At 39.9% G+C, this 19,602-nt stretch overlaps 1 protein-coding gene across 3 annotated transcripts in view; it reads left to right on the top strand.

Annotated features, from left to right (window-relative positions):
* The window catches only part of tom1 (target of myb1 membrane trafficking protein), a 112,746-nt gene that overhangs the window by 80,118 nt on the left and 13,026 nt on the right, over positions 1 to 19,602 (top strand). Inside the window, exons 11-14 of one of the 3 annotated variants that reach the window (XM_060849205.1) lie at positions 581 to 710; positions 9,854 to 9,929; positions 13,558 to 13,626; positions 18,499 to 18,558. In XM_060849205.1, coding sequence (XP_060705188.1) covers positions 581 to 710; positions 9,854 to 9,929; positions 13,558 to 13,626; positions 18,499 to 18,558 — 335 coding nt within the window. The remainder of the gene's footprint in view (positions 1 to 580; positions 711 to 9,853; positions 9,930 to 13,557; positions 13,627 to 18,498; positions 18,559 to 19,602) is intronic. The other 2 variants (XM_060849206.1, XM_060849207.1) reach the window with 2 other exon arrangements.

Raw genomic sequence — 19,602 nt, 5'->3', positions numbered from 1 at the left:
TTTATCTCTCAAGTCTGTACTTTCCAATCACACCGCCACCTTCCTATCCATGCTGTTGATGTCCTTTTCATTCCATGTGCTTCAAGTTTGTACTTTATCATTTTTTGGACGTCCTTGTTTACGTCAATTGCATCAAACATCCCTGTAATCTCATCAAAGATCTCAATTGAGTAAGCTAAACATGATTCACCTTTAACTACTGGTTTTCTCTAATTAATCAAAGTTTGTCTATGACTGTTAACTTCACTGAAAACTATAATTAAACTGGCTTGTAGTTATTGTGTTGATCAAGTGAGATACAGAGCAATAGGAGGTGTTTTTTGTGTGGAGCACAAATGGTGGCACAGACCAGTTGGGCCACACAGCCCCTCTTTATGATATAACACCTCTGCAATTAATTCAAATCTTTCTCTAAACTAACATTGATAGGTTAAAAGAAAGTTATGATACTTTCAAACCCTAAACCAGCATCAAGTTTCCTTTTTAAAGCTGACAACTTGATGCAGCTGATATGTAATCAGGCTTTTGAAATTACACTTGTGATAAGTGTGCCATTAGTTGGGGATTTGTGTGTTTTTAGGTATTGCGGGAGAAAGTGTGAGTGGAACACTGAAGTCTTTGGAGAACAACAACCATCCAAAAACTGATGAAGAAGAGTTCGACATGTTTGCACAGACCAGAAGCAACTCATTGGCTGACCAGCGCAAGAAGTGAGTACGAATCCATCTGGTTTATGTATAGGTCTGTTTTGTAACTTGCCATCAGTTATGGAAATTGAGGTTGAAACGTTAGCAGAAAATGTGCTGTATGGATATTGAAAGTGGAAGTATGACTCCACATTGCTTGGAGTGTACTAAAACCCCCTAACAGACCGAGAGAAATAGGAGAGCAGATATTCAAGGAAGTGTGAAAGTAGTCAGGTAGTGATAGGGGATTTCAACTTCTCCAACATTAACTGTGGCAATGAAGGGAAAGTCCTGTGGTGTTTTACAGCTACCTTAAGGCTAAAAGGATAAGTGAGGGAAAGAGTAGTGCCCATTAAGGACGACAGTGGTAATCTGTGCGTGAAGCCTGAGGATCTCAATAGAGTTCTAAATGAATGCTTTGTGTCAGTGTTCACTAGTGAGAGGGGACAATATGGGTATAGAAATGAGGGAGAATGTCTGTGATACAATTGAAGAAATTAGCTTAGACAGAGGAGGTTCTGAGCAGTCTGGCAGGCTTAAAGGTACATGAATCTCCAGGGCTGCATGAAATATCCCCCAGGTTGTTGAGTGAGGCAAATGAGGAAATAGCAGGAACACTTGAAAAATATTTTCAATTCCTGTTTGGTCACAGAAGTGCTGAAGAATTAAAAGATCACCAGTGTGGTACCATTATTCAAGAAAGGAGTGAGGCAATAAACTAGAAGACTACAGGCCAGCCAGCCTGACTTCTGATGGGGAAATATTGGGAGCAGTTCTGATGGACAGAATCTGCATTTGGAGAGGGAGAGATTAATCAAGGACACTGGTTTTCTTAAAAGGGGTGTTATGTCTCACCGACTTGATTGAGTTTTCCGCAGAGGTGACAAAGTATGTAGATAAGAACAATGCTTTTAAGGTGGTCTACTTGGTCTTCAACAAGGCTCACTTGAGAGACTGATAGCAGAACTAAGAGTCCATGGTACCCAAGGAAATTTTGCAAACTGAATACTCAATAGGCTGTGTGGCAAAAAGTAGAGGGTGATGTTGAGGGTTGTTTTTCTGACGGAGTGACTGTGTCCATTGGTTTTGCAGTGATCACTGCTGAGGCCATTGGTGCTTATGGTTATGTAAATGATTTGCAATTGAATATAGGAGGGTTGATCAGCAAGTCAATGGATGGCCTAAAAATTGGTGGGTGTAAAGTAGTGAGGAGGATGGTTTTAGACTACACGATATAGATCGGCTGGTGAGATGGGCTGATCAGTGACAAATAAAATCCAATCTGGATAGATGTGAGTTGATGTACTTGGGCAGGACAAATAAGGCAAGAGAATACATAAGGATTAGAGGGCGGCACGGTGGCACAGTGGTTAGCACTGCTGCCTCACAGCGCCAGAGACCCGGGTTCAATTCCCGCCTCAGGCGACTGACTGTGTGGAGTTTGCACATTCTCCCCGTGTCTGCGTGGGTTTCCTCCCACAGTCCAGAGATGTGCGGGTCAGGTGAATTGTCCATGCTAAATTGCCCATAGTGTTAGGTAATTGGTAACGTGGGGGTATGGGTGGGTTGCGCTTCGGCGGGTTGGTGTGGACTTGAGCCGAAGGGCCTGTTTCCACACTGTATGTAATGTAATCTAATATACTGTGCATGTAGACTGGTCCCTTCAGGATCAGTACTGGTGGATAAGGAGGCAAATTATATACTTGTCTTTGTTGGTGAAGGCATAGAGTTTAAGAGCAGTGGTGTAGTATGGAACTATATTAAAAAATTGGTTTGGCCACAACTTGGTTACTGTCTGCAGTTCTGGAACCCACATTATAGGAGGCATGTGATAGCACTGGAGAGAGTGCAGAATAGATATACCATGATATTGTCTGGGCTGGAAAATTTTATGAAGAGAGATTCGACAGACTGGGGTAGTTTTCCTTGAGCAGAAGAGATTTGAGAGGGGACATGACTGAAATGTATAAAATTATGAAGGGCATAGTTAGGGTAGACAAGAAGAAAATTTTCCCCAGGTGGAGGGATCGGTGACTTGGGGCCATAGATTTAAGGTAAGGGGCAGAAGGTTAAGAGGTGATGCAAGGGAAAAATTGTTTCACCCAGAGGGTAGTGAGAATTTGTAACTCACTGCCAGCAAGGGTGTTAAGAGTCAGAAACCCTCATAACATTTAAGTATTTAGCTGTGCACTTGCGATGCCAAGGTATACAAGGCTATGGACCAAATGCTGGATAATTGGATTAGAATACTTAGGAATAATTCTTTTTGATTGGTGCAGATGCGATCAAATATGTCTGTCAAAGTACAACAGCCCACCCCAAACACCCTCAGCACTTCACGTCAGCCACCATGTCCCAGAACTCTTTATTTCCCCAGATAGAGATGTAGTTCCTTTACTCTTAGTGGAAGTAGGCGCAACACCCCTTCAGAGAGCAGTTTTACCACTTCTTCTTTCTACAGTCACCTTTTTAAAAAAAAAATACATTTCAAAACCTGAATTTCCACATTTGCTTAAATTAAATGACCTCTCAGCCAGGAAGTCCAATGTACAAATTCTCTTTTCAGAACAACCTTCATTTCACTTTAGATTAAATGCCATAACAGCGAACACTGCATTGTCTTGAGGTACTGTCATTTGGATGAGAGGTTAAACCAAGACCCTATTTGCTCTCTTTGGAAAACATGAAAGATCAAATGGTAATATTTGAAGAAGAGCAGTGAGTTATTCGTGGTGTGTGCTGTATTTTTCCCTCAGCAGTTTCTCCAAATCAATTATCTGGACACCATAGTGTTTGCAGTTTGTGAAAACGTGCAGGGCGTAAGCACCAGAACTGCACCTTTATTGAGAAATGGAGATCTACAGCAAAAAAAAACTCCCATCTGCATCATTCAAAAGTAACCACCTAACTATTCTAATCTCTCAATAGTCTTTTATTGGTCTGAAGTGCTAAGTTCCTTGACAAATGCTCAACAGTAGAGAGATGAACATCTGGATTTTATTTTCTCTCTACTTTCTTCCTCCTTTTGGACTACACTTAAACCAGTCCTACTCTTGTGATGGTAGCCAGTTAACTTATGCAAATTCCATGATGGTTAAGATAATATGCTTGCTAACAAAATTCCATTGATTTAACCTAAAATGCTTTAAAGGACTTGGAAACAAGTTAATTTGTTGAGCGTGTCTCAAATTTACAGTTCTTGACCATAGTGTATTCAGATGAGTCACATTCCTATTGAATCTTAATAATCCTAAAACGGTTTTTTTATCTGAATGTCAGAGATGTACAGCATGGAAACAGACCCTGTCGTCCAACTCGTCCATGCTGACCAGATATCATAAATTAATCTAGTACCATTGCCACATTTGGCCCAGATCCATCTTAAACCCTTCTTATTTATGTACCTATTTGGATGCCTTTTAAATCTTATAATTGTACTTACCTCCACCACCACCTCTGGCAGCTCATTCCATATACGCACCACCCTCTGCGTGAAAACGTTACCTTTTAGATCCCTTTTTAAATCTTTCCCCTCTCCCCTTAAACCTATGACCTGTAGTTTTGGTCTCCACTATCCTGGGGAAAAGACCTTGACTATTTGCCCAGTCCATTCCCCTCATGATTTTATAAACTCCCATAAGGTCACCCATCTGCCTTTGACGCTTCAGAACTAAACAGGATATGTGGGAAAACCCTAGCCTAGTCAGCCTCTCCCTTTAGCTCAAATCCCTCCAATCCTGGCAATATGCTTGTAAATGTTTTCTGAACCTTTTCAAGTTTCATAACATCTTTCCTATAGCAGGGATAGCAGAATTGAATGCAGTATTCCAAAGTGGCACACTAATGTCCTGTGGGTCTATACTCAGTGCACTGACTAATAAAGGCAAGTGTGCCAAGCGCTTTCTTCACCACGCTGCCTACCTGTGACTTTCAAAGAATTATTAGCCTACACCCCAAGATCTTTATGTTCGGCCACATTCCCTTGAACCTTACCATATGTATATGTTCATCCTTGATGCATCCTATCAAAATGCAGCACCTCACATTTATCTAAATTCAACTCCTCGGCCCATTGGCCCATCTGAACAAAGTCCCATTGTACTCTGAGGTAACCTTCGTTGTCCACTTCACCACCAATTTTGGTGTCATGTACAAACTTACTAACCATACCTCCTATGTTCACATCCAAGTCATTTACATAAATGATGACAGTGGACACAGCACCGATCCTTGTGGCACGCTGCTGGTCACAGGCCTCTGGTCTGAAAGGCAACCCTCCACCACCACTCTGTCTCCTACCTTCAAGCCCATTTTGTACCCAAATGGCGAGCTATCTCTGTGTTCCATGTGATATACCTTACTAACTTGTCTATCATGTAAAACCTTGTTGAATGCCTTACTGAAACCCATACAGACAATGTCCAATGCTCTGCCCTCATCAATCATCTTTGGTACTTGTTCAAAAAAACTCAATTAAGTTCATAAGACATGATTTCCCACGCACAAAGCCATGTTGACTAACCCTAATCAGTCCTTGCCTTTCCAAATAAATGTAAATCCTGTCCCTTAGGATTCTCTCCTCATACATTTAATCGTAATGTCTTGGGGAATGTTGCTAAACGAAGTCAGCTTGGTGTGCCGATTCACTATTCCTTGAAAGTGGAGTCGCATGTCGATAGGCTGGTAAAGAAGGTATGCTTGCCTTTATTGGTAAGTGCATTGAGTATAGAAGTTGGGAGGTCAAGTTGTGGCTGTATAGGACAATGGTTAGGCCACTATTGGAATGTGAATTTGTAGCAGACTCTACGTGACCTGACCAATTTTGTTTATTTGGAATCTTGCTTCACTATTAAGGATTGATTACAGGCGAGTAATTTATAATGCTGTTTGCTTGACTGTGTGGAAGACTACTTTAACTTCAATTATTTTGCCTTTTCTCCTGTTCTTGATCCCAATATCTCCTCTTCACCACAAGTTCATTTGAACATAACTTTAGGTCTTAACCAAACATGGTTTCTCTCTGGGTGTGAAGAACAGGCAGGTGTTATCTGCATTAGTGAGGTCTGATCTAGTCATTCAAATGAGACTCATGAAATTCTGTACTGTGGAAAATGTTGGATAGATTACAGCTTCGCAATTCAACCCATCTCAGCTATCAGTCTCTGTAACTTAGTCATATCCTTTGCAAGATGGTACAGGATCATTGTTGCAGTTCAAGCAGAGCTACTACCCAGCATTCACAAGAGGGTGCACACACAAGATCATTTGCCTTTGGCATGAGCTACAGACAGTGGTTTGGATTCCAGTGCCAAAGACAGGTGGCAACTGATCAGTTTACAGTATTACTTTTTAATGAAGGATTGTGCATATCACAAATGAAAGTAAGGAGTAAATTTTTTTCTCGCGTTATATAAAGAAAAATTCCAAGTGATCCAAAGCAAATCTAAATTGGAACTAGCAATCAGATAAGAGATTTAAAAATTCCAATGCAAACCTCAATCAATTAGAATGACAATCCGTTGCCAACATTAAATCACTAACCTCAGAGTTCTGTGAACTTTAACCCTGCACGCAGGCCTGCCTTAATTTCCTACTTAAATGATAGTTTTACCTTCCATTTTAAACTTGTGTGACAGCTAGGCTGACAAAAATTGATGATATTGATCTGAATACCATAGGCTTTATTTTAAAAGTTAGGAATAAGATGATAGTTGATCAAAGCGTTTTCTAATTCAAAGACCTGAGAGTTGTGGAATAAGTTACCAGGTGTGGCGTTTGATGGTTTAAAGGTTTGCAATTGCGGGATTCTGACCCTTTTCCAACAGGTATGCTCTGTTTTCTTGTGAACAATCATCGCCATTTATATAAAAAAACATTATCATCATCAGCCAAATGGAAAGGCTACTTCCCAGTCGGATTGTAATAGTGCAGCAGCTGGTATGGTTTATATGGCAGTGATCTAATCCAGTGGAAATGAAGTAAGCAGTTTCATACTGAATGCAGCCACTGGGGAATCTTTTTTTGGTCAAATGTAGAATGTAATCATCATCATGGGCAATACGATGGTTTGGTAATTAGTACTGCTGTGCGAGGGACCCAGGTTTGACTCCAGTCTGGAGACGCATCTGTGTGGAGTTCGCAAATTCTCCCTCTGTGGGTTTCCTCCCACAGTCCAAAGATGTGTAGATTAGATTGATTGATGGGCCGTGACCAGGCTAGATTGGTTAGCTGTGGGGAATGCAATGTTGCAGAGATTGGGTAAGGGATGGAATGCTATTCAGGTCAGTGTAGACTTGATGGGCTAAATGACCTGCTTTCACACAATAAGAATTCTATACCAAAAGGACCGCAGCAGTTCAAGAAGGCACCTCACCACCATCTTCTCAATGGTAATTAAGAATGGGCAGTAAATGCTGGCTAGTTAAATGTTGTGAATGAATACACTGCAAACCGCAGGTTTTTTTTGTATCAGCAGTCAGGCATGAATATTGAAGGTGATTGGGCTGCATTGTCTTGGATGGTATCAAGTGTTTTGTCGACCTGTCGTCTTAAGATATTATTTGGTCTGGGTGGGATGTTCTTTGGAGGGTCGGTATGAACTCGATGGGCCAAAAGGCCTGCTTCCATACTTTTTAGGATTCTATGATTAAGACAAGATTTATTTGTGGATGATGAGCATGGACTACATTGCCCAGTCATTATTTAAGCTTCGATAAGATACTCCGATTCTAGGTGAAGTAAGGTGTGTGGATAATTAAGCGTCAACTGTAGATTGCAGACCTCGGATAAGTAGAGAATCTCATGCCTTTGCTTTCTTTGAAATGCAAATGGTTTGCAAATGGTGGGTGGAGGGTGGTAGAGAGGTTATGTCTTAACTAAATTGATGCACATGCTGAGTAACCAGTTCTTCCTAATTCCAGTGCAGCATTAAGAACGCAGTAACTAGTATGGGCCATTCAGTTAAGCGATAGCTGATGGACTCCACAACTCTATTTGCCCACATAAACTCCATATCCCTTACCATTCTTTCAACAAACACCTGGCGATTGCTGACTTGGAAGTTCCTGTCGTTCCCTATAGTCTTTTAAGATAGAGAATTCCAGATTTCCATTATCCTTTGCTGCTTGATTTTCTCTCATTTTAAGGTGATGTTGTCTTGTTCTTGATTTCCTCAACAAAGAAACACATTTCTCTGTACTTATCTCATTGGATAACATTTAACATTTTGATCACTTTTGCACTGTAATGGTTCAGTGATAAAAGAATTGAATTGCAAAGAGGGAATGCATTGACAGGGCATTACTGTCTTAATTACATAAGACTGAAGAATCTGAGGTGTGTAAGATGATTAAGCAATTAATATTTAAAAAATCTATATTTCTTCTCGTCAAATTCAGCTTATGGTGAGAGAACCTTTGGTTACTTGTTTGATGTCACAGAATTATAGAATTCCTACAAAGAGGCCAGTCAGCCCATCGAGTCTGCACTGACCCTCTGAAGAGCATCCCGCCCAGAACCAGTCCCCTAACCTTTCCCCATAACCCCATTTTTACCATGGCTAGTCCACCTATATTGTACATCTTTGGACTGTGGGGGGGAAAAGCTGGAGCACCCAACAGAAGCCCACACAGACATGGGGCGAATATGCAAACAGTCAGCTAAAGCTGGAATCAAACCCAGATCCCTGGCACTATGAAGCATCAGTACTAACCAGTGAGCCACCATGTTGCTCCAGGAAGTCCTTCCTTTTCTACAGAATAGTAGAGATGTAGAACTCCATCTACCTTCCACCAAACCAACCTTCCCCCCCCCCCCCCCCCAAAAAAAGTTGTTAAAACAGTTGAGTCACTGTCATGGTAGGTTACTACACCAACTCCACTTTGAGTAGAGAAAATGTGGACTGGAGCTTGAGTGGAGCTCTGCTACCTGTATGTGACCAGTAGGACAGTGCATACTTGGGATCTTTCGCTTTTTCATCAAATTTCCCTGATGATGGAAGGCTTTTCTTTTTCTGTTTCCCTCCTTCTGTGCGACTGGAATATTTGAATGTGACTTGAGAGTAGATTTTGTTTCTCTTTTCTCTTCTATAGGGGGTAATGCTGTGTAAATTCTAAATCAAGGGAGTGGAAGGCAATTACCGTTTGTCAGTGTGTCAAATATATGAAAAGAAAATGAAGCTCTTGAAGTGAAATCCTGTGCTATGCTGGGGGTTATTCATTGAAAATTTGAGCCCATACAAAATGGCGAAAGCATGTGTGACAGCAGTTGTAGCTATGCAACTATTTGGCAATATCGCTTAAAGCAAGATCTCTGAATTTAATCCTCGTGTGCTTGAGACTATTTTCAGACATTCTATTTTTGTTTGGAACCTATCATATGAAAATTCTTCATCCATTGCAAAGTAGTTAACTCATCCTCGGCTCTTGATGGAGATGTGTTTAAAATTTCTGAAGCCTTTCATACCATTTTTCCTTGTTAGTTCAATTATTGTTGCACTTTTCTTCAGCATTAAAGCCATTGTTCACAGTGGCCCATTCACCGATCCCCACTTTTTCGAAAAGTTCAACAAGAAACCCAAGCCAGTTTCTTTAAATTGGACTGGGGTGAGATGAAATGGATTTGGCTGAACACTTCATTTAAGAACCTTTATAAACTTGGGCTAAGTTCCAGTGATAGCAGCAGCAGCAGTGATTTTTGGTCGAGATCCTGGAATTGGTGTACTGTGTCATTTTGTTTAGAGCAACCTGTCATATGAAAATTCTTCATACATCTCAAGTAAGTTAGCAGTGAGTTCCGAAGGCTGTGTTTCTGCATTTGTTGGTACTTAGATTGTGATGATTCCCAATGTACATCAGTAGATTTGCATGTTCTTAATTGCATTGTTTAATGTAAAATTAGAATGTAAAAGGCAAACAACAATGCTGATGTCATTCAAAAATTGGAAGTTCATGAGGTTAGAGTAGAGATTTTGTAGAGCAGGTGGAGGCTACAGAGTAGGGGTGTGAATAGAAGGTAAAAATGTTGATATTTGCTATTTGTGAGCTGCTTTCAAACTCTTCATTCCTGTACTCTGAATTTAAATTTGTTGCACCTTCTAAGGCTGGTTATGGGGCCTGGTTAAGCAACTGTCACTTGGCTTAACTGAGAATATTGGATTTTTTTTCCAGCGTAAAGTATGAAGAACCACAGGCAATTGAAGGACTGGCAGGGGCTTTGGATACTCGACAGCAGAACACTGGAGCGGTGAGTGCTTCAAATGTATTTTCTACTCACAGCTTGTTTAATATCAGAACCAATCTATGTTCCTCAATATTGGTCTATTTGTATTTTTTTTGTTCTGTAATACAATGCAAGTTTTACATCATCAAAATCATTTAAGAATTTCTATAATTAAAAATAAATTATCCATTGTTTTTCAGAAGCGGTTTAGACATATTTCAATTTTAGTTTTAAAATACAAAAGAAAATTGAATATTTGGAAGTATTGAAATATTCCTAAGTGTTTTTTTTTTCTGGTGAGTAGTAATGGAGAATCATACTGGTGCCAAAGTGGTGGAATTTCAGTCTGGCTTCAGTGCCTAGACAGTGTAGTTCAGTTATGCTAGATTGAATAGAAGGAAGTGTGTGAATATGGACTGTGACTTGGCATAATTTGCAATAGTCAATTTTACAACAATAATTCTTTATGAACAGCGCAGTATGATAACCAGTCTATTTTTGAAAAGAAAGTCCCTATCAAATGATAATGGAAGTTATAACCAAAATGTACAGCAATGTCCCTTAATGAAAGCAAGATTATTGTACCAGAAAAAGGTGGTGAGTAGAGAATAATTCTATAATGCAACTTGAATGTGAAATAAATCCCATTCACTTGGTTTGATTCGGGAAGTTCTCCCTTGCTATCTCCATTCTAGCTGGCAACAGTGGTGTCACATGCAGTTGGTGAGCTTGTGAAGTCAAAAATTGATTTTGCTAACATCCTGAGAATGTGAAAGGCACAATATAAATGCAAACTTTGTGTTGCTGCGGTCCCTCCCCCTCTCCAGTGTTGCAATTACAGAAAACATTAATTGGTAATGTTGCAAGATAAATTCAGTTCTTAATTTTTTATAGATATTTCTGTTGAAAGATTTTTATAAAATTTCAAAAAATTACAATACCAAAGAACAACTCTATATGTATATAATAACAAGAAAACAACACAAACAAAACAGAACTATACTCTTATGCAATAAGAAAATCAGTTAAAGACAATAATGAATAAATTAAACAGCTCAGCACAACAAAACATTAGCTCCTGACCTCCAAGAGCATTGAGTATTGCACATACATTTATTTGAAATTCTTCCTTCAAGTGCATCAACCACGCTAAATCTAACAGCCATGGCTACACAAAAGCCCTGATTACGATGGCAGATAAATCTACATCCAGATAGTCCAAAAAGGGCTGCCGTATCCTATAAAAATGTTCCATCTTCCAATGTACCATATTCGTAAAAACGTCCAGAAGAATATGTTCCATGATGAGCCTAAGCCAACCCGCCGGCCCTGGGGGGTTTTCAGAAATCTAACACATTAGAATATTTTTCCTTGCACAAAAAGTGAGAATATTAAAAAGTTTTTTTTCCCCCATGAGCATCCAGGGAAGGTATATTGGGTAGGTCCAGGAGAAGAGAGATGGAGGTCCATCTTAATCTTTGTCCCCAAGACCCCTTCTATAACTCCTGCCACAGCACTCCAATATGTGGCAAGACCATAAGCAATGAATACCAATACTTATTTCACACTTAGGACACCACAACGACGATGGTCTCACCTTAAATTTTGAGACTCGGTCTGGGGCCAAATGGACCCTATGCAGAATTAACGGCATGTCATGGGTCCTATTACGGATCGAAATCTCTATTCTTAATTGTTAATTACAATTCATTAAACTTTGCAGCTAATTTAGAAATCCCAACACAGATGTTTATGTTGCTGACAAAGACATACTTGTCAAAGATTTTCGTCTTGCACTCATCAAAGTAATTCACTAAATATTGATAAAGGGGAAAACAGCTCTCCTTCACTGATGGAGGCATTGCCATTGGAGAATGCAGCAGCTAGTGATGATTAACAGTTAAATGCCCAATTTTTGTTTACACTTCAAACCATGCAAGTTGACTCTGGTCATATAGGTGATAGTCATTAATTAGTTGTTTTTTCAGGGCAAAGGTCTGACCAATCAGTGACTTGGAGGCAACACTTGTGCAAATTTATCAATATTCTTCCTTTTTTTTTCCCTCTCCCTCCCAATTACAGAATTTTCTAGTATTTCTATTCTTGCAGGTTATCCTATTGAATGCAAGATGACATGCTTTGACAATGGTTCTTTTTTTCTCTAAGCAATACCTAGACAATGAACCCTTTGCCAAGCTCCATAATTCTTTTATGGTAACAAATTGGAGCCAAGCAGCACTCAAACAGGTAGCATGTATTTGAGCCCTGTTTATTGTTCAATCGCCATTAAGGCTATGGGGATATAGAATCATTACTGAACAGAAGAGGCCAAAGAATAGCCCTTTCCTGAATACTTCATCTTTTAAAATATGTAATTTGACATTAAAGATTATTTTGTAGACTGTTTAATCTTTGTTCTAACACTGAAAGGGGAGAAAGCTGACATGGATGAAGCTGAACTAATGACCATAATGATGTAAGCATTAACGTTACTTAATCTTTTTAGGTGCTTCAGTAGTTCACTTTGGTGATTCTTGTTCACACCCCGCAAATCAACGCTATGAAGGAAGTTCTCTGGAAAAAAAATACTTCCAACTTCAGAGGTCTTCTAATCGTAGAAAGCAAAAATAATTCATATATACAGTACCTTTTAATGTAGCAGAATCTCCTGAGCTGCTTCTTGGGAGTGTTATTGCCCAAAATTTGAGAATGACCTATAGATATCAGAATAGGCTTTAAAAAGTGTTGTAAAGGAAAAGAGATTTTCAAGGTTGAGGCACAGAAACCTAGCACCAACGCTAGTGTGAAAGAAATTGAGGAATACACAAGAGACAAGGATTCGAAGAATGCACAGGTTCTGGGCTTGGGAGGGCAGCAAAAGTTAGCAGAGAGGGACACATTTGTGGAAAGATTTAGAATGCAAAGACAATATTTTGTTTTTAAATTTTGAGGCATTGTTAATCCAGGAGCCAGAGTGCATCATAGAGTACGGAGGTGATGGATGTACATGGACTTGGTCAGAGTTGCGATATATGCAGAAGAAAGTTCAACTTGTAAGCAAATTTGTGAAGCATTTTTTGGTTTTGTTTCGTATCATCTCTTCTGAAGATAAATAATAGTTGACGTAGTCCTTCCAGGCCATAAAAAGGGCGTTCCCTCCTGAGGATAATCATTCTTTGAAGGGGTCCATCTCAGTGAAGATTCTGACCTCGATACTTTGGAAAAGCAGTTATTGTGAGCCTCGATAATGTCGGTAAACTATCTAGCTGCTAAGAAAATTTTAGCCAAGCTCAATACTGTTCTTTATCTGGCACACAAGTTCTTCCTTGGGTTTGTTGTTTGGCTAGCAGGTGTATTATTTTCCCTCAATTATCCAGAAAGTGCAGTGAATTGCATTATCCTTATTACAGAGATCTATTAACTCAAACAGGTCTGTCTCCTTCTAAACTACATAATGCAGAGGTGACTACTTTTATAAAGAGCATGATTCACCACCATCTTAACCGAGGTAATTTTGGAGATAGACAACAAATGCTGGCCTTGCTAATGACATTCTCACCTCATGAAAGGTTTAAAAAAAAAAGTCCTTTGAAACACAGGTGAGTTGACTACAGATTTTAAGTTTTTAATTATGATGATTTCTCTGAAATAGACGGAGAATATATTGAATGAGCACACAAACAGAACAACGTTAGACAACTGGATGTTAAACCAAGGAATGGTGAGAGTTCACCATATTCTCTGGCTGGTTTGTCTTCTACCCTTAGGACCTTGTGGGCTGTTCGGTGAAGGTGCAAACAGTATTGGGTGATGACCTTGCCTGAGATGCCATTGGTAATGTCACCAATCTGCTGTTTGTTCTTTTACATTTTACATAGTTTTTTTAAAAAAGTTTTTGGGCTTTAAAAACTCTTTTCAAAATACTGAGATTGATGAAGCCCCTGCATTCTTGCAACTCCCCTCCCCTTGCAGAAAGAAGTACCATATTCCTGTTTTCACTTTCTTTCCCATCATGCAAAAAAGAAGCTACTTGCTGGGACACGACTAAAAAAGTGAGGAGTTCTACAGCTGATGAATTTTATGGTAATTGCAGCAAAGAGGCAGGCCATTCAGCCCACCTGTTCTAAGCTGATGATTGTGCATGACACCTGTCCTCCCACCCTACTTTATCCGACTCTTGCCAGTATATTGTTCCTTTCTCCTTTTGAGGTAACGTTATGTGCTTTTCACCCTAGAGAGGGAGTGTCTAAGAAACAACTCTACAGCACTATAAAGTGGTGAAATATTAATGTTACACCTCCCCACTTTCACTTACACAGTACCCTGGGTTCTGACTACCAATTAAGCAGCATGGTGATTCAGATAGCACTACTGCCTCATAGCACCAGGGACTCTGCATGGGTTTCCACCAGGTGCTTTGGTTTCCTTCCATAGTCCAAGATGTGTAGGATAGATGGATGGGCCATGCTCAATTGCCTGAATATGTCCAAAGATATACAGGCTAGGTGGGTTAGTCATGCTAAATGCTGGGTTATAGATTAGGGTAGGGGGCTAGGTCTGGGTGGGATGCTGTTCAGATGGTCAGTGTGGACATAATGGGCTGAATGGCCTCTTTCCGCACTGTAGTGATTGAATGGATCTATTATTTTCTGATTGGGTAATCTGATCTGTTGAGTTTTGCCCAGCTATAAGGGAAGGAAGTGGGAGTCATTCTGAATCTGAATTTAAAAAGTCATTGGATAGCACAGTTGGACCTCACATGGCTTTCAATCTTTGAGTGTACCTCCCCCATAATCAAAAGGAAAATCCAATTAAAGCAGTTCTTGTGAACAAAGTCTTTTTAAAAAAAACACACAACACTGCGTCCAGCAGATTTATTTGGAAGTACAAGCTTTTAGAGTGCGGCTGCTGTCAGCACCCCCACATCATATTGCATTGTAATGTCGCATCATTCTCTTTTCATTTTAAGAATAAATTTCATTCAGTTATTTGCTGATTTCTTATTCTGGTCAGTTGATTTAAACATAAAAATTCTTTGCATTTTCAGAGGATGAAAATTATCTAATTGGTAGAATGAATACTGCTAATTGTATGCATCCAGGCTGCTGACAATCCCTCAATACTGTCTGTGTCCTGGGACATTGCAACTCAATCCAAACTCTTGAGTTCACAGTATTTTAAGAAAGCTTGTTTCTGCTTTCTTTTACTGGGAACAACTTATAATTTTTTTAACAGACATTTATTTCACTTTAAACAGTTGACAAAGTGCTAACACGGGGCATTTGTGTTAGGACATCTGTACCTGCAGTTTCCAATTCTGAAACAGTTGTGTGGGGATGATCTTCTAGAACTGTTGGCCTTCTCTCAAATGATTGATTTATTTAAATTGTGGAAATTATTTTAAATAATTATTGTGAAATATTTAACTTTTACTGACCTTTCTGAAATATATTTTTCCTTCCTGTGGGTGGTGGCTATGGACTATTTTCAGAATCCTAGATACGTATCAATTCTACCAGTTTATTTTCAGATTCCAACAAAAGGAGTTCAGGGCTCCTATTAAAAGGAAGTAATTGCTGTTATTAGCAATGAACTGGTATACTTTGACATCTGCTCTCTTCCTCAAAATCACTGCAGTGATCACTTGTGAACTGTGACCATGCTGTGCTGCTGCAATATGAGACCATCACTGTAGCCGATCTTAGCTTTTCAAATTACATCAGTGTTTGACAGGGCTCCTTTTTAAAATAAGTCAGTATCCGTATTCGTTGTTAGAGGATTCACAGCCTCGGTGTGACCACAGGATGTCGGTGTCTTCCAGACCCTCATGGTGGAGAGTTGCTGAAAAGTTTGCACTGCTGGGTGCTTTGATATTCAATGTGTCAAGTCCTCTGTTAATTGGGTACTGCTCCTGAAATAGGGATTTAGGGCAGAGTAGAAGAAGCATTATACCTTCAAATTGCCTCATACTTTCACTGAGGGTTTTGTTTTTCACCCTGACCAACGACAATGGTATTTCAAAAACTCCTGTGTACTAACTCTTCTGACTGACAGAGCATAAGTGCAAACCTGTGGTTAGTTGCATTACTGAGTATTTGTTCTGGAACACCACACTTGTCTGGAACCAGATTGTCCTGTCATGCAGCTTGCTAAGTATTTAACTGCTACATGCAAGGTTTCCAGGCTTAGCTGTCATTCATAACATCCTTGCCTCAGGTAAGTTTCAGTTCCAGTTGGGTTATGCAGCATATTCTGGTTTTGCTCGTTTGGAAAAGAAAAGGTGAGTCACTTCCTGAGAGTTGCTCACTTAGTAGTAGAAAGAGAAATGGTGTATGCATAGTATTATAAAAGCAAAACGCTTCAGGTCCTGTAAATCTGAAATAAGAGTAAAAAATGTGAGAAGAATTCAGCAAGTTAGGCAGCATCTGTGGAGACCAGAGTCAAAAAGTGTGGTGCTGGAAAAGCTCAGCAAGTCAGGCAGCATTCGAGGAGCAGGAGAATCGTTGTTTTGGACAGAAATCAATCATCTGGGCTGGGGGGGTGGGGGATGCAGGGTGCAGAGAGATAAATATGGAGGTGAGGTAGTTGACAAGGTGATAGGGGATAGATGGAGATGGGGCTTATAGGTTGATGGGGAGGATGGAGTGGATAGGTGAGAAGGAAGATGGACGATAGGACAGCTCAAGAGAGTGATGCTAAGTTGGAGGGTTGGATCTGGGATGAGGTGGGGGGAGATGAGGAAACTTGTGAAGTCAAAGTCGATGCTGTCGTTGGAGGGTCCCAAGGGGGAAGATGAGGTGTTCTTCCCCAGGCGTCGGGTGACTTGGACTTGGTGGGAGAAGAGGCCCAGGACTTGCACGTCCTTGGCGGAATGGGAGGAGGAGTTGAAGTGGTCAGCCACAGGGGGTGGGGTTGTTTAATGTTTATGCCCCAAAGGTGTTCTCTGTGTGGAGCGAAACAGTTAACATTCCTGGCCAATGAGCTTTCATCAGAAGTGATGAGAAATAGAAATGTAAGAGTTTTTAAACCAGAGAAGTATAGGAGCAGGGGAGAAAAGAAACAAGGAAAAGTTCTTTTGGCAGATTGGAGGCCATGTGAGTGTAAATAACAGAAGATTTTCTGATGCAACAGCCAAACAGATTGGTGATGGATATAGTGAGCAAAGGTTGTGTTCAATGAAGCATGAATTGCAAAGTAAAAAGTGCCAATGTAGTGGGAAGGGGTAAATAAAGAGAAAAGACAAAGACCAATTCATCAAAACAAAGAAAGGTAAGAAAATTAAAATGACAAGTATTTGGAAGTTCAGGATCATGCTTGCAGATACAGCAGAGATGCTCTGTAAAGCAGTAACCTAAAATATAAGTTTGATCATCACTTTGCAGCACATGCCTTGAGTTTGTAAACGTGACCCCAAGCTACCAGTTATTTGTCATTATAATTCTTCACGTTAGCTCCCAGTCTGACTTCTGACAGTGGCCTGCTCCAGTGAAACTCAATAGAGTTGTTCTGTTTTGCCTCAGCATTCTGTAGCCAATGTAGTATCCAGCAATGTTTGATCATAACTTCTGCCTCCCATCTTGTTCTACATGTTTTATTTCTGTGTTGTGATGAGTTTGTCTTTACCTGAATGCAACATGAAGGTTAGTTTTTATTTAGCTATCCACCCCTCATTTGGACACCGTCTTTGTTTCTTCACTATATCTGTCACCAGTTTCTTTTTTTAACTGTTGTACAATAAGATATTTTATAATCTACCCTGGTTTTCAATCCATGAGCCCATAGGAAATAGGAACAACAATAGGCTGTTTGGCCCCTCAAGCCTGCTGTGACATTCGTTTGAATCATGGCTGATCTGACATTCATCATGTTCATTTTCCTGCTCTTTTCCCATAACCCTTGATTCCTGACTGATCAAGAATCTATCTATCTCAACCCTATCACAGATTTACCCCTTAATTCTTACTGTGCCTCTCCCCTTTCCATCAGCTTAGAAACTCCAAAGTTTCCATTTCTCTTCTGCAAAGTCATCAATCAGAAACATTAATTCTGTTTGTCTCCACTGATGCTGCTTGACCTGCTGAGTTTTTTTTTCCCCCCAGCTTCTTTGTTCTTGTATGGTATTGAACAGGTTATCCACGTGGTATGTGATTTATCAAATTTTTCCTGTATCCTTTTGGATGGACATCTTTTGAAACTATTTTTAAAGCGCCTAATCATCATCACCTCTTACCAGGCTGACTCATTCCTATTTTAAAATTAATTTATTGACTTTTAATTTACTTTTGGAATATTGTGACCAATCTCTGTGTGTGTGTGTGTGGTAAAACGGATTATAATTTATCGATTTAATTTTTGGAAAGCAAGGTGTGAAGTTCCAACTACTTTAGAAAGTCACTGGAATATTGTCTTAAACTGAGCATTTTACAACTGCTTAAATGATAGATCTTATAATTGACCTTTCTATATGAATCCTGAATTAAAATGAAATCAAGGAACTTTATACCTTGCTTATACGTGAACTTGATTATCAATTTTATTTTTTTTTTGATTGATTGTTTAATTTCCACCTGCCCTTCCCATTTATGTGTAACAGATTCCAGTCACTCAGACCAATCTAATGGATGATATTGAACAGTGGCTGTCCACAGATGTGGTGAGAATTTTGAGTATCTTTTTCATTGTTTTAACCCCATTGAAGTTTGAGTTTGATTTTGGTGATATACCATTAGACCTTTCAGAGTTTTGGCAAAGCTGTTTTATGGATTCCAAGCTTTGTCTGAGAAATCTATTTCTAATCCCGACCAAAGATCCGGTCTTATTCCCCTTTTCATTTTCCATCTATTCATTCAGTTGTTAAACACTTTGGTGTACTTTGGAAATATTCTCGCACATGCTTTTTTTTTGTTAATGTTAGAGTACAGGGGTTGCCTAACAGGGCTCTGCTGAATTCTGCAGGCTTAAACCCAGCTAACAGCTTGACCATGATTATGGTGCATGCATTGAGCTATACTGGCCAGAGTGTAATCAACATAAGAAGTAGGAGGAGTAAACTCTTTGGAAAAGCTCCGTTCATGTCCCAGTCTGTAGTTGGTTGATTGCCATGGGGTTGTGATAAGTGACACCACAATTTGCCTGTGTACACCAGTGCCCTCTCCTGGCCACAGTGGTACAAGATTTGGAGCTTTCACCACCAAGAACCATGATTGAGCTGAGCTCATACAAAGGTAGAAATTTAGCATGGACCAAAGCATTGTTCTTTCAGCTAACCAGGAAAACCTGAAGCACATTGATTTGCTACTGGAAGAGGAATGTGGTTTTGTTCTTAACCCAGCATTGATTTGGTCTACTTTATCTCTCCTCATAGCACGATTTGTTGATCCCAGGGATCAGTCTAGTGAACCTTCATCTTCATTGTATTCTCTCCCTCTCTCTCTCTCTCTCTCTCTCTCTCTCTCTCTTTCACTTTCACTTTCTCTCTCTCTCTCACTTTCTCTCTCTCTCTCACTTTCTCTCTCTCTCTCTCTCACTTTCTCTCTCTCTCACTCTCACTTTCTCTCTCTCACTCTCTCACTCTCTCTCTCTCACTCTCTCTCTCTCACTCACTTCTCTCTCTCTCTCTCTCTCTCTCTCTCACTTTCTCTCTCTCTCTCTCACTTTCTCTCTCTCACTTTCTCTCTCTCTCTCTCTCTCACTTTCT

Source organism: Hemiscyllium ocellatum, chromosome 33 (genome assembly GCF_020745735.1).
Source record: "Hemiscyllium ocellatum isolate sHemOce1 chromosome 33, sHemOce1.pat.X.cur, whole genome shotgun sequence".
Taxonomy (NCBI): domain Eukaryota; kingdom Metazoa; phylum Chordata; class Chondrichthyes; order Orectolobiformes; family Hemiscylliidae; genus Hemiscyllium; species Hemiscyllium ocellatum.
The sequence above is the reverse complement of the archived record's forward strand: the minus strand, read 5'-3'. Positions and strand labels throughout refer to the sequence as shown.